This window comes from Nipponia nippon, unplaced genomic scaffold, assembly GCF_047370975.1.
Source record: "Nipponia nippon isolate SJK-2023a ecotype South Korea unplaced genomic scaffold, ASM4737097v1 scaffold_33, whole genome shotgun sequence".
In the NCBI taxonomy this organism is placed as follows: domain Eukaryota; kingdom Metazoa; phylum Chordata; class Aves; order Pelecaniformes; family Threskiornithidae; genus Nipponia; species Nipponia nippon.
Genome location: NW_028262351.1, coordinates 5286167 through 5298778, shown reverse-complemented (window position 1 = coordinate 5298778; position 12612 = coordinate 5286167). Strand labels below are relative to the sequence as shown.

At 40.0% G+C, this 12612-nt stretch overlaps 1 protein-coding gene across 21 annotated transcripts in view; it reads right to left on the bottom strand.

Moving 5' to 3' along the window:
- LOC104015306 (adenomatous polyposis coli protein-like) overlaps positions 1-12612 on the bottom strand; it is a 177676-nt gene that overhangs the window by 57608 nt on the left and 107456 nt on the right. For 18 of the 21 annotated variants that reach the window (XM_087770708.1, XM_087770706.1, XM_087770722.1 and 15 more), the window contains 2 exons: positions 10044-10152; positions 6097-6210 (listed from right to left, as the gene is read on the bottom strand). In XM_087770708.1, the coding sequence (XP_087626834.1) occupies positions 6097-6210; positions 10044-10152 (223 nt within the window). Of the gene's footprint in view, positions 1-6096; positions 6211-6950; positions 7091-8429; positions 8457-10043; positions 10153-12612 lie in introns of those variants that run through there. The other 3 variants (XM_087770723.1, XM_087770726.1, XM_087770724.1) reach the window with 2 other exon arrangements.

Here is a 12612-nt window from a genome sequence, read left to right as displayed (position 1 = left end):
AGAGCTGCACCACCCAAGAACATCAAAAGAATGAGCAGGTAGACCAGACTGCCAGAATTGGAGTGGCTCAGGTGGATCTGGACTGGGAATGTAAGGGTGAGCTATTCATAGCTCAGTGGGCCCATGAAACATTAGGACATCTAAGGAGAGATGCAACATACAGATGGGCTCATGATTGAGGGGTGGACCTGACCACCGCCACTATCGCACAGGTTATCCATGAATGTGAAACATGCCATAATTAAGTCAAGCAGGTAAAGCCTCTCTGGCACAGAGGATGGTGGCTGAGATATCAGTATAGGGAGGCCCAGCAGATCGATTATATCACCAAGGCAGGTGCCATGTGCTTACCATGGTGGAAGTGACTACTGGGTGGCTGGAAACATACCCTGTGACCCATACCACTGCCAGAAACACCATCCTGGGTCTTGAAAAAAAAGTTTTATAGCAACGCAGCACCCCAGAAAGAATTGAGTCAGACAACGTGACTCATTTCCGAAACAACTTCATAGACACTTCGGCCAAGAAACATGGCATTGACTGGGTGTATCGCATCCCCTATTCATCCACAAGCCTCTGGAAAGACTGAATGATACAATGGACTGTTGAAGACTATACTGAGAGCAATGGGTGCTGGGACATTCAAGCACTGGGATGCAAATTTAGAATAGAATAGACTAGAATAGACTATTTCAGTTGGAAGGGATCTATAACGATCATCTAGTCCAACTGCCTGACCAATTCAGGGCTGACCAAAAGTCAAAGCATGTTATTAAGGGTATTGTCCAAATGCCTCTTAAACACTGACAGGCTTGGGGCATCGACCACCTCTCTAGGAAGCCTGTTCCAGTGTTTGACCACCCTCTCGGTAAAGAAATGCTTCCTAAAAGTACTTCAACAAGTATTGGTCCAATGTTTTCTTTAGATCTCCTCTTGCTATTAACATTTTTAAAAATGCCCTTCTTGTTATCTGAAACAACACTGGCCGGTTTCAATTCTGAGCTTTGCCTTTTGTGTCTTCTCCCTGCATATGCAAACCAGAGCTCTGTAATCTTCCTGCAAAGCCTGACCTTGCTTCCAGAGATCGTATAATTTCTTTTTCCTCTTGAGCTCCACGAGGAGTTCCCTGTTCAGCCAAGCTGGTCTTCTGCCCCGCTTGCTTGACTTTCGACACAGTGGAATTGCCTCCTCCTGTGCTTTTAAAAGGTGGTTCTTAAAAACTCACCAGCACTCGTGGGAGTCTAAGCCCTCAAAGGCAGATTCCTGGGGGACACTCTGCTAAGTAGCTCCCTGAATAGCTTAAAGTTTGCTCTCCTGAAGTCCAAGGTAGCAACTCTGCTGTCCTTTTTTCTCATTACACTGAAAATTTTAAACTCAACCATTTCATGATCATTGTGGCCAAGACAGCCACCTACCATCGTGTCTCCCACAAGTCCTTCTCTATTCACAAACAAGAAGTCTAGGAGGGCATCTTTCCTAGTTGGCTCACTGAGTACTTGTGACAAGAAATTATCTTCAACAAACTTCAAGAATTTCCAAGACCTGCTCATCACAGCAGTACGGCATTCCTAGTTGATGTCTGGGAAGTTGAAATCTCCCATAAGGACAAGGGCTACCGATCCAGAGAGTTCTCCTAATTGCCTATAGAATATCTCATCAGTGCTGTCATCCTGGCTGGGCAGTCGGTAGTAGACACCCACTACAACATCTCCTTTGTTTTCCACCCCCCTAATCCTCACCCGGAGGCTCTCAACCACATCATCCCGAACTGTAAGGGCTGTGCAGTCAAACCTCTCCCTTACATATAGTGCGACACCTCCACCTTGCCTGCCCTGCCTATCCCTCCTGAACAGCCTGTAGCCCTCCATCCCAGCACTCCAATCATGGGACTCATTCCACCAAGTCTCACTAATACCAATGATATTGTAGCTCTGGGAGCTGACCAACACTTCCAGTTCATCCTGTTTGTTTCTCACACTGTGTGCGTTGGTGTACAAGCATTTCAGATACACTCCTGAGCCCTCCGTGCTCCCAGGAGCAGTGTAAGTGTTCCCGCTAGCATTGCCACCCTCAGGCAATACCATGCCAATCCTAGCAGAAGCCACTTGGCTGGTTAACACTAAAAGATCTGCTCATCAACCTGGGCCCACCCAAACAAAACCCCTGCACGCTGTGGAAAGAGATAAGGTCTCTGTAGTACACGTAGGGAACTGGTTAGGAAAGACAGTGCGAGTTATTCCTTCCTCGGGAAAAGGCAAACCCATTCATAGGGTTGCTTTCACACAAGGACCTGGGTGTACTTGATGGGTAATACATCAAGATGGGGAAATCTAGTGTGTGTGTCAAGGAGATTTAACCTTGGGGGAAATAAGCCATGATGTGAGTTGCATGATATGCCATTGCTGTACGATGCTCCAGCAGGAGCCACCCAAACCAATGGAGAATGATCCTCATCAGGAACCAGGCAAGTGCAGCAGTGATCCAACCTGAACTGTACCAAGTCTGGCTGGGATGGAGTTACTTTTTTTCCTAGCAGCCCATATGGTGCTGTGTTTTAGATTTGTGACCAAAACAGTGTTGATAACACACCAGTGTTTTAGCTATTCCTGAAGAGTGCTTGCGCAGCACCAAGGCCTTCTCTTTTTCACTCTACCCCTCCCCAGTGGGTAAGCTGGGGGGCAGGCAAGAAATTGAGAAGGGACACAGCCAGAACAGCTGACCAAAGGGATATTCCATGCCATATAACATCATGCTCAGCAATAAAACTCAGGGGTGGGTGGGTGGTAGTCTTTCCACAGTAGCTGTGGCTGGGAGACTGGCTGGGCATCAGTCTGCTTGTGGGAGGTGGTGAGTAATTGCCTTTGCATCATTTGCTTTTTTCCCCTTTTTTTCCCCCTTTCACCTAAACTGTCTTTATCTTGACCCACAAGTTTTTCTCGCTTCTGCTCTTCCAATTCTCTTCTCCATCCCGCTGTGCGGGGGGAGTCAGCAAGCAGCTGGTGGGTGCTTAGTTGCTGGCTGGCATCAACCTGCACCACAATGCAAGTTTTCTGAAACCTTTAGTGGTCTGCTCTTTTAGTCAATTTTTAAAGCTCTTGGAATAAATTCCTACAAGAATGATCATTTTTTGAGGGACTTTAAGAAACTTTAAACCTAATGACAACATTTTTGTTCTGGCATGAAGGAAAAATATATTCTATGTGAACATGATTTCAAGTCTTGGAATTAGAATTTATTTTTTATTTTTTAAGATTTTACTGTACTGGGTCTGGCTGGGATGGAGTTAACTTTCTTCATAGCAGCCCCTGTGGTGCTGTGCTTTGTATTTGTGACTAAAGCAGTGTTGATAACACACCAATGTTTTGGCTACTACTTAACAGTGCTTGCACAGCATCAAGGCTTTCTCTCTTCCCTCCCCCAACAGCGAGTAGGCTGAGGGTGGACAAGAGACTGGGAGGAAACACAGCCAGGACAGTTGACTCCAACTGACCAAAGGAATATTCCATACCATGAGACATTGTGCTCAGCAATAAAAGTTCAGGGAAAGGAGGAGAAAGGGGGAGACATTCATGCTTATGGCATTTGTTTTCCCAAGCAGCCATTACGTGTGCTAAGGCCCTGCTTTTCAGGAAGTGGCTGGACATCTGCCTACTGATGGGAAGTAGTGAATGAATTCTTCTTTTTGCTTTGCTTGCACATGTAGCTTTTGCTTTCCCTATTAAACTGTCATTATTTTGATCTTTTCAACTTCCTTCCATTTTGTTCCCATCCCGTGGGAGAGGGGAGTGAATGAGAGGGTGGGTGGGTGTTTGGCTGCTGGCTGAGGTCAGCTCACCACATTTACAGAAATGAAATTTTAGTTCTGCTTATACGTATTGGACTACAATATTTGAATAGTCAAAATAAAATGTGATTAACTACGTCTTTTCCTTTTTTCAAACAAGAACTACCATGTGAAGTTTAAATGGATAAGCTAAATTAAATTGCTAACACTACTAATGCATCTTTTTTAATAACTGTTGGGCATGTGGTTGTATACAAACTTCATAAAGGATAATGCATAAATAATAAGTTGCTGTGAGCTAACTAATGTACACAGTGTTTCAGAAGAAAGAGGTTAAAGGAAGCAAGTCCCAATGATGACAGGTGAGAGAGGGAGAAGGCTATTATTTTACTATTAATTTAAGGTCCAGGAGAAAGGGCAGCTAGTACATGAATTTCTTGGCCAGCAGCAGGTTATCAGCTCTCTCACAGAATAAGTATTTGGGGACTATTAATACAGAGTTGTCTGAAATGCCAGTCTTCACATAGCTCAACTTTTCTCTTCCTCCAACTTACATTTGGCATTGTATTCTGTATCACAATCATGGAGGAACAAAAATATAGAGCAAAATGAAAGTTGAAAAACTAGCAAGTTCACTATACCTGCCAAATATGAAAAGTTCAGTTTTCACATTTGAACATTACAGTGGAATAATCTGGAATTCGCTTTTATGTATTTATGCAATAATTAACATCTACACAGTTTTGGCACCTGTCCTTAGTATAATAAAACCAATGCAGATTAGTTATTTCCTATTTTATAATCTTTATATAATCCTAATAGACACTAATTTCCATAAGTATATAGGTGTTATACATATGTATAGGGAATAAAATAGTTGTGATAAACCCATGTGCAAACATTAATTGAGAAAACCATAAAAAAATTCAACATCCTCTTGGTAGTGCCTCCCCCAAAATTAAAACAGAATGTGTAGGGAAGTACACATTTAGGGACAACTTAATGACTTTCATAGTGATATAACAACAGTCAAATCTTAGAAATACTTGATTTATTCTCTGAGTGCACTTAAAGTTTGGCCAGCTTGTTAGTAAGAAGATATCTTGCTCAGAAGTTCTAGTGTCGATTCAGTATTACTTTCTTTTACAACAGGGCTAACCAGACATACACAGACAATTCTGAGTCTGTTCTGCCTTCATTTGGAGCTGGTTGCACACAAGTAGCACAGCTGTATTAGTGCAGGGCAGCACCATAGCTGATAAACCTCTATAACAGAGCCATATGGCTTCCAGATCAGAGCCAGTTATCCAAGCAGCTTAAAATAAGGAAGAGTGAACTTTGGTCTGTCTGAGTACGTCAATATAGATCCTTACATGGCTTTAATGTACATACCTCATAGAGTGAGCTCTACAATTAGAGGATGCATATTTTGCTAAAAACTATAACCATAAGAATTTACTGAAAAGTTCTACTAAATTGCTTGCTTTAGAAAAAGCTGTTTTAAATTTTAATTACAAACAGAATTCATTAAAAATATTTCATATATAGAATTTTGTGTTGAGGTAAATTTGGTAGAGAAAATGAAGCCTAAAGAGACTATTTTTATTAAAAGTTGGCTATTAATAACAAAACTGCCTATTTAACACCTATGAAAATAGATGGCAATATATAATTCAAATTGTCACTCTACTACTGTGGGGGAATATTTTTTAAAGCCAGCATGCAATTGATAATGTCACTTACACACAATTACATTCTGAATTATATTTCCAAAAGTGTGTAACATGATTTGTATACAGAATTATACATATACTTTATACATAAAGAATTTACAGGTAAGGATGCAAACTACATTTTGCTGATATATCTCATTTTCAAAGATTATTCCTTGATACATGCTTTCTGGTCAAGGAAACTTAACAACAGTAACTGGAATTTACTCTACACTTAAAAGCACAAACTTCAACAACAACACGACAAACAAAATAAAGCAGTTGCAATTACACATTTGTTCAAAGCTAAAATTGAAATAAATTACAACCAAATGATCAAAAATTACTTTCTTTTCAAGACATTGTCTACTACTCCCACCTACTCACAAGCTTTCTTTTAAACAGGCAGAGAAAGGTCCTTTTTGCTGAGTAGGTATTTTCTATGTTTCGATTCTTATTTTTGTAATTAAAAGGCTAGACAAATGTTCTAAGGCATTCACTGGGCTTACACACAGTTTAAAGATATAAACCACCAATAATTTAATGAAAACACAGGAAAACCTTTTCCCATTCCTTCTACTAACGAAAGAAAAACTATACCTGTGCTCGCTTCTCCATGTCCTGACAAGTACCTAGTTGTTCTTCCATTGCAGCTCTGATTTGCCTTGCCTCATACTCTAACTGCCTTCTGGTCATATCTGTTTGCAAGGAGAACTGAAATCGAAGTACAAAGAAGGCATTTTAAATAAGGTTGGTATAAACTACGTATTTCTCTGAACAAAAGCAAAACAATTACATTTCCACACCAAACTTCATAAACAAAATATGAAAATAGACCCTTAAAATATTACTACATTGTTAAAAACAAGAACACATAATATTGGTAAACCAACAGGCTACCTGCAAGTCTTGTCAAGTAACTAAAAGCAATATATAAACATTGAGACAATATAATTCATTAACATTTTTTAACTAACCTGTTTTTTTTTTTAACATAGCTGTTGAATTCATAACCTACATCGCTTAAGGAAAGGTATTCTAACCAATATATTTTTCAAGGCATCAGCAAAGCTAGTTTATAATTTTAATGTTTATTTTAAAAAACAGGTCTTTGCAACTAAGGGAAAATACTAAAAATTAGCAAGAAAGTTGATTTAAGTTTAACTCCTTCAAGCTTTATTTTAAAAGACTGTAGAAACATAGAAAAGTCTAGGCTGACAGGGACTTCTGGAGATCACCTGGTCCCACCTTCTGTTGAAAGCAGGGTCTTAGATTAGGTTATCCAGGCCCAAGTCAAGACAATTTTTGAATATTTCCAGCAAGGCAGATTCCACCATTCCATCATATGTACATGGGTTAGTTATTCAAGCATGTGGAAAATAGTAACAGGTCCAGTAAACATGCTTGCTCAAAAAGTGAATTAGTTGATACCATCTTTTGATACACATGATTACCTTTCATTCTAACTGTTCTTGCTAGATGAATAGGAATTTATTTAATTTCTTGTCAGGTCAGTGGTTTCAAATACATAGCTATACAGGAGTGGCAAGTAAAATGAAATGAATGCCATGGAAGATCAGAAGATCCATCATTTAAATATGAGCGAGAACTGTCTTTCTGGAAGAGGACAACATGAGCTCTTTCAAAAAAGGGAGGTGATGAGCAAATATGGCAGTTGTACTTAATTTTATGAAGACTTTTCTGTAGTCTGCTCTCCAGCAAAAAGATACTAGTAACTGAATAGACCACAAACCAAAAACAATGACTGCACGAACGTATGAAAAGCAAAACTAGAAGGCATAGTCATTCTTCAATATTAGGAACAATTATACACAAGTATAAGATGACAGATAAAATTTTAAATCTTTCAGGAAGAAGTTTTACAAAGCACCTAACTACTTGTGGTGGGTTGACCCTGACTAGTTGCCAGGTGCCCACCAAGCTGCTCTATCACTCCCCCTTCTTAACAGGACAGGAGAAGAAAATAGGATGAAAAGCTCATGGGTCGAAATAAGGACAGGGAGATTACTTACCAATTAGCATCACAGGCAAAACAGACTCGACTTGGGGAAGATCAGTTTAATGTATTGCCAATTGATAACAGAGTAGGATAGTTAGAAAATAAGAACAAATCTAAAAACACCTTCCCCCCACCCCTCCCTTCTTCCCAGGCTCAACTTCACTCCTGACTTCTCTACCTCCTCCCCCCAAGCGGCACAGGGGGATCGGGAATGGGGGTTGTGGTCAGTTCATAACACTGTCTCTGCTGCTCCTTCCTCCTCACACTCTTCCTCTGCTCCAGCATGGGGTCCCACCTACAGGATACAGTCCTTCACAAACTGCTCCAACATGGGTCCTTCCCACAGGGTACAGTCCTCCAGGAACAGACTGCTCCAGCATGGGTCCCCCATGGACTACAGTTCCTACCAGAATACCTGCTCCTGCAGGGGGACAACCTGCATCACCATGGTCTTCTCCACAGGCTGCAGGGGAATCTCTGTTCCAGCACCTGGAGCACCTCCTCCCCCTCCTTCTTCACTGACCTTGGTGTCTGCAGAGCTGTTTCTCTCACATATTCTCACTCCTGTCTCTCCCAGCTGCTGTTGAGCAGCATTTTTTACCCTTTCTTAAATATGTTATCACAAAGGCGCCACCAGCTTCTCTGACTGGTTCAGCTTTGGCCAGTGGCGGGTCCATCTTGCAGCCAGCTGGAACCGGCTCTGTCCGACATGGGGGCAGCTTCTGGTGTCTTCTCGCAGAAGCCACCCCTGCAGCGCCCCCCCTTCCAAAAACCTTGCCACATAAACTGAATACACTACTATATTTCACCATCAGTCTTAAAACAGTGCTATGTATTACAGGGACGTGGCAGACCTTCTGGCGTTACCATAGCACCACATTATTTATGGTCACTGACAGAAGACAGAAATTACCTTTGCTTCTTTGTTCTAGAGGTTCTCCTGGTATGGAAAAAGGAAAAATCAAAGCCAGTATACATTAGTCACTCTGTTCCACCAATAATATGCAGAGATCTTATGAAGGCAGAATTCATTACCCTTTTTGTTCTGGAAAAGGGTCTTAAAAGGTGGTCAGAAGGAAGCCTTCAGCTACAGACATATGAAAAGAAAGGTAAAGCTTGAAGCACAACCCTAGTGCCCAACTGTATTCTGGTAGATGCACAGAAATGAGAAGGTTGTGCATTTCAAAGCATGAGACAAAAACATGAGCTGAACTGAGAGGCAGAAATGTGAAACTTTGAGGAAACTATGATAAAATTTAAAAGTTTTATTTATTATTAGAAAATTCAATTATGGCTGATGTATTTTTTCATTATTGCTGGAAGTCAACTCTTCGCTGTTTTTTGACAATTATTCAGTTTGCAGATAAACAAGTCAACACCAACAACAGGTCTCCCAGAAGACTTCACCAAGGTCAATTCAGAAAGCCAACAAGAGCTATAACAGTCCACAAATATGTAAAACACTGCTAAAAAAGAATGGGATCTATCCTTCCACTGTGGATGGAATAAGTAGTGATGGACATAAACTGCCACAAAAGAGATTTAGTATAAAGTAAAACATTCTAATAATACGAAGAGCTAAGTTAATTGATTACCTATGAAGTTGAGGAAACTTCATCTTAAAACCTATGACACATTTAGAGTGACACAGATACAGCTGACAATGCCTTTGGGAAATGGATTGCATTTCCTTAAGTTCCTTTTTCCTTCTTTCTCCCCTTGTCCCTGGTTTTCCGATTAACTTGGCTATGACAGATTTGCTGAAGTCCAGCTGTTTCACCACAGTCACTAAAGTGTTTCCATATTCTATTTCTACTTCCAGGAAGCTGACTAGTTCTGACAGTACCGCATAAATACAGCTAAACTGATTCCTGAACAGATATGGCTCTGTAAAGATGGGCAACCAAGTCTTCCCATAACTGTATGTACTAAAGAATGCACTGCAAATATATCCAAGCTGCTGAGGTCTGACAGCAGGAAAACCTGTATTATCTGGGATATCAGAGATCTTCATTATCCCAGAAAACAGTGACTTGACTATAGTCTGGAGATGCCAAGGTAAAAGTTTGTAGGGGCATTAATATCTGCATAGGCTATAGCATCACTTTACTCACTGTTCTGAATTAAGAGCTCCTGTGTAAATAGTCTCTTAGGCTAATATTGCTCTCAAAATTAAAAGAATCCATAAAATAACAGAACTGATAGAAAAAAAGGCCTTTGGGGGACACAGTTAAAGAAGAAACCTACTGACATATAACTTATTTGTCATAACTTTTCAGTGCTCCTCTCTAGCACTGACATTCATACTGATGGGTACGAATTTTAACAGGTAAAATAACATCTGAAAAACAGGGAATTGCAAAGGAAAAATATATTATTTAGTCTGAATTAACTTTGCACAATGAACAAAAAAATGCTTTAAATGAAAACAATAGTAGAGAATGTCCCTAAATTCATAAAATACACACAGCATCTGAACAGATATCATAGCACCAGATACATAAATGAGCATACTGTAGTTACTTACATTTTCAGTAAGGGGGATATTATCAATCCTTTTAGTAAGGTCCTGAAGCTGAGCATAATACCAGTCCTTTTCTTTCTCTTCCTTCTCAAGCTCCGCAAGCAACAGAGATCTATCAAAAACAAAAGCCAGAAATGTCTCACTAGTAAGTCTTCATTATCAAATACAAGTACAGCAATAAGCATAGATACCTATATAAAAGGTGAAATAAGAAATGAGATTTGATGAAGACGGCACTAACAAGAAGTTGAGAAGGTGGGTTCTGTTCCCTGGCCCTAGCTAATCAAACTATCCAACTATGCTGTGCTAAACAAGTCACTTTAACTTCTTGTGTATCAGATCCACATCTGTAAAAGAAAGAATACCTATAGTTCTTTATAAAACCAGTTTGAAATCTATAGCTGAGAGGCGTTTTGTGAAATCTAAGCAGTTATTAGTCACGTGCTAACTTGCATCCTGCTTCTTTATGACAATATGCTTTATACAATGCAGCAAACTACAACTGCTATTTAAGAAAAGGCTTGGATACTGCAGAAGTGTATACACCTCAGAATCCCGTTACTAAATTCAGTTCTCTTTTCTGCCTTTGTAGTGCTTCCTCACTCTGTCATCCATGACAAAACAATGTTAAAGCACACAAAACCATGATTATTAAAAACACTTTCAAAGAGTATTTTTCCATCATATGTTATATACAGGATACATTTACAGCTGCCTAACACATTCTAAATGGGTATCATAAGCATATTGCAGACCTGAGTAGTTATAACTACTATTATTCAATAATGCCCATACTCTGTCGTGTGCTGCTAATAGGTAGTCCAAGGCTAATCAATTCTGTATTATCCTTTGAGATAATAATTTAATCTCTTTCTGTAAGGCTACTATACTATCTGCAGTTACATTAAGAGCTTTTTCTACTTGCTGATACGTTTACAATAGCTCTTTCTAGTTCAATGATCCCTAACAGGTAGAACGTAGCGCCACATTCTATCAGAGGGTTGTAACACTTTTTCTCATATATATTAGTAGTTATGAGCTACAGAGGCAGAAGAGATGATACTGGTTCTAACCTGTGCAGATGGTATTAATGCACTCAGAATACTCTTTTCAGCTCAGGTTGAGGGTAAATACTCAAATGCCCTTTCTCCACATACCCAATATTGCCCTGGTAATTGTGTAAATAGGGTAGTACAATCTTCAAATAAATCTGAGTCATGTAAACTATTTCCTGCAAAAGGGTTAGTGTGTGCCGGGTTTGGTTGTTTAGGTAAACCAGTAAAGCTTGGACCTGTATTAAAGGACTCAGAACAATCAGGATCCTATAGGCCTGTAGTGGAAACCAAAATTTTATAGAATCATAGAATTGTTTAGGTTGGTAAAGACCCTTAAGATCATCACGTCCAACCGTTAACCTAGCACTGCCAAGTCCACCACTAAACCATGTCCCTAAGCACCACATCTACCCATCTTTTAAATATCTCCAGGGACGGGGACTCAACCACTTCCCTAGGCAGCCTGTTCCAAAGCTTGACAACCCTTTCGGCAAAGAAATTTTTCCTAATATCCAATCTAAACCTCTCCTGGCGCAACTTGAGGCCATTTCCTCTTGTCCTATCACTTGTTACTTGGCAGAAGAGACCAACCACCACCTCGCTACAACCTCCTTTCAGGTTATAATTATCTTCAGTTTGATTATGGCTTCCTACAGAATACCAAGTTAATCTATCTGCAAATATCCACATTGTCTCGAAGTCTGCAGGGCCTGATAAACTCCATCCAGGAACAAATCTACAGCGTGATGTCTTATTATAATAGGTTTTATGTAAGGACTTCTGGAAAATCTCCCTTCCACACTCAGTGGATGTAGTATATAGTAAGGTTTTAGAAGAATCTGTGGAGGAATACCGATTGCCTTTAGGCATAGGAACAGATCTATAGAATATTCCAGCCATAAGAATCCCCTTTTTATCTATGTGGTCCCAAGATCAGAATTGTCCATTTCCCTTAATTCTATTAATTTTAAAGATATATTTCCAATTCCCAGCCCCTACAAAGTGAGTATGCTTGTCAATAGGTTTGCTCTCCAAGCATACCCAGGGGTCTCCTTTCAAACTAGTGACAAGCTCTTCTTGGCAGAAGGGCGGTATCCTTCCTTTCTTTAGTGAAAATTCATAATGTATATGCCCATCCTTGTACCACTGAGAATTCAATGGGGCAGAAACCCAGGAGAGTTGATTTCCGGTAGAGGATAGGCTTTTAATGCATATCCAACAGTCAGGCTTATTTGCCGCTACTGCTATAGTTTGGACTGTTGCTATGGCCAAATTAAGGAATGAATACATATAATCAATATTCTACCACAGGCTTATAAGAAAGGCTATCATATTAAAATGTAGGCTTCCAAATCACTAAAAACAGACACAAATAGCAAAAATAATTATCCCTTGGTTACACTCTAATTCTAAGTAAGGGCATGGTTCAGTCCACATGCAATTCATGAGTATCAGATTACTTTCCCCCTTTCCTGTTGTCGAATTCTTATGCAAGATCAGTGGTGTCACAGCCAATC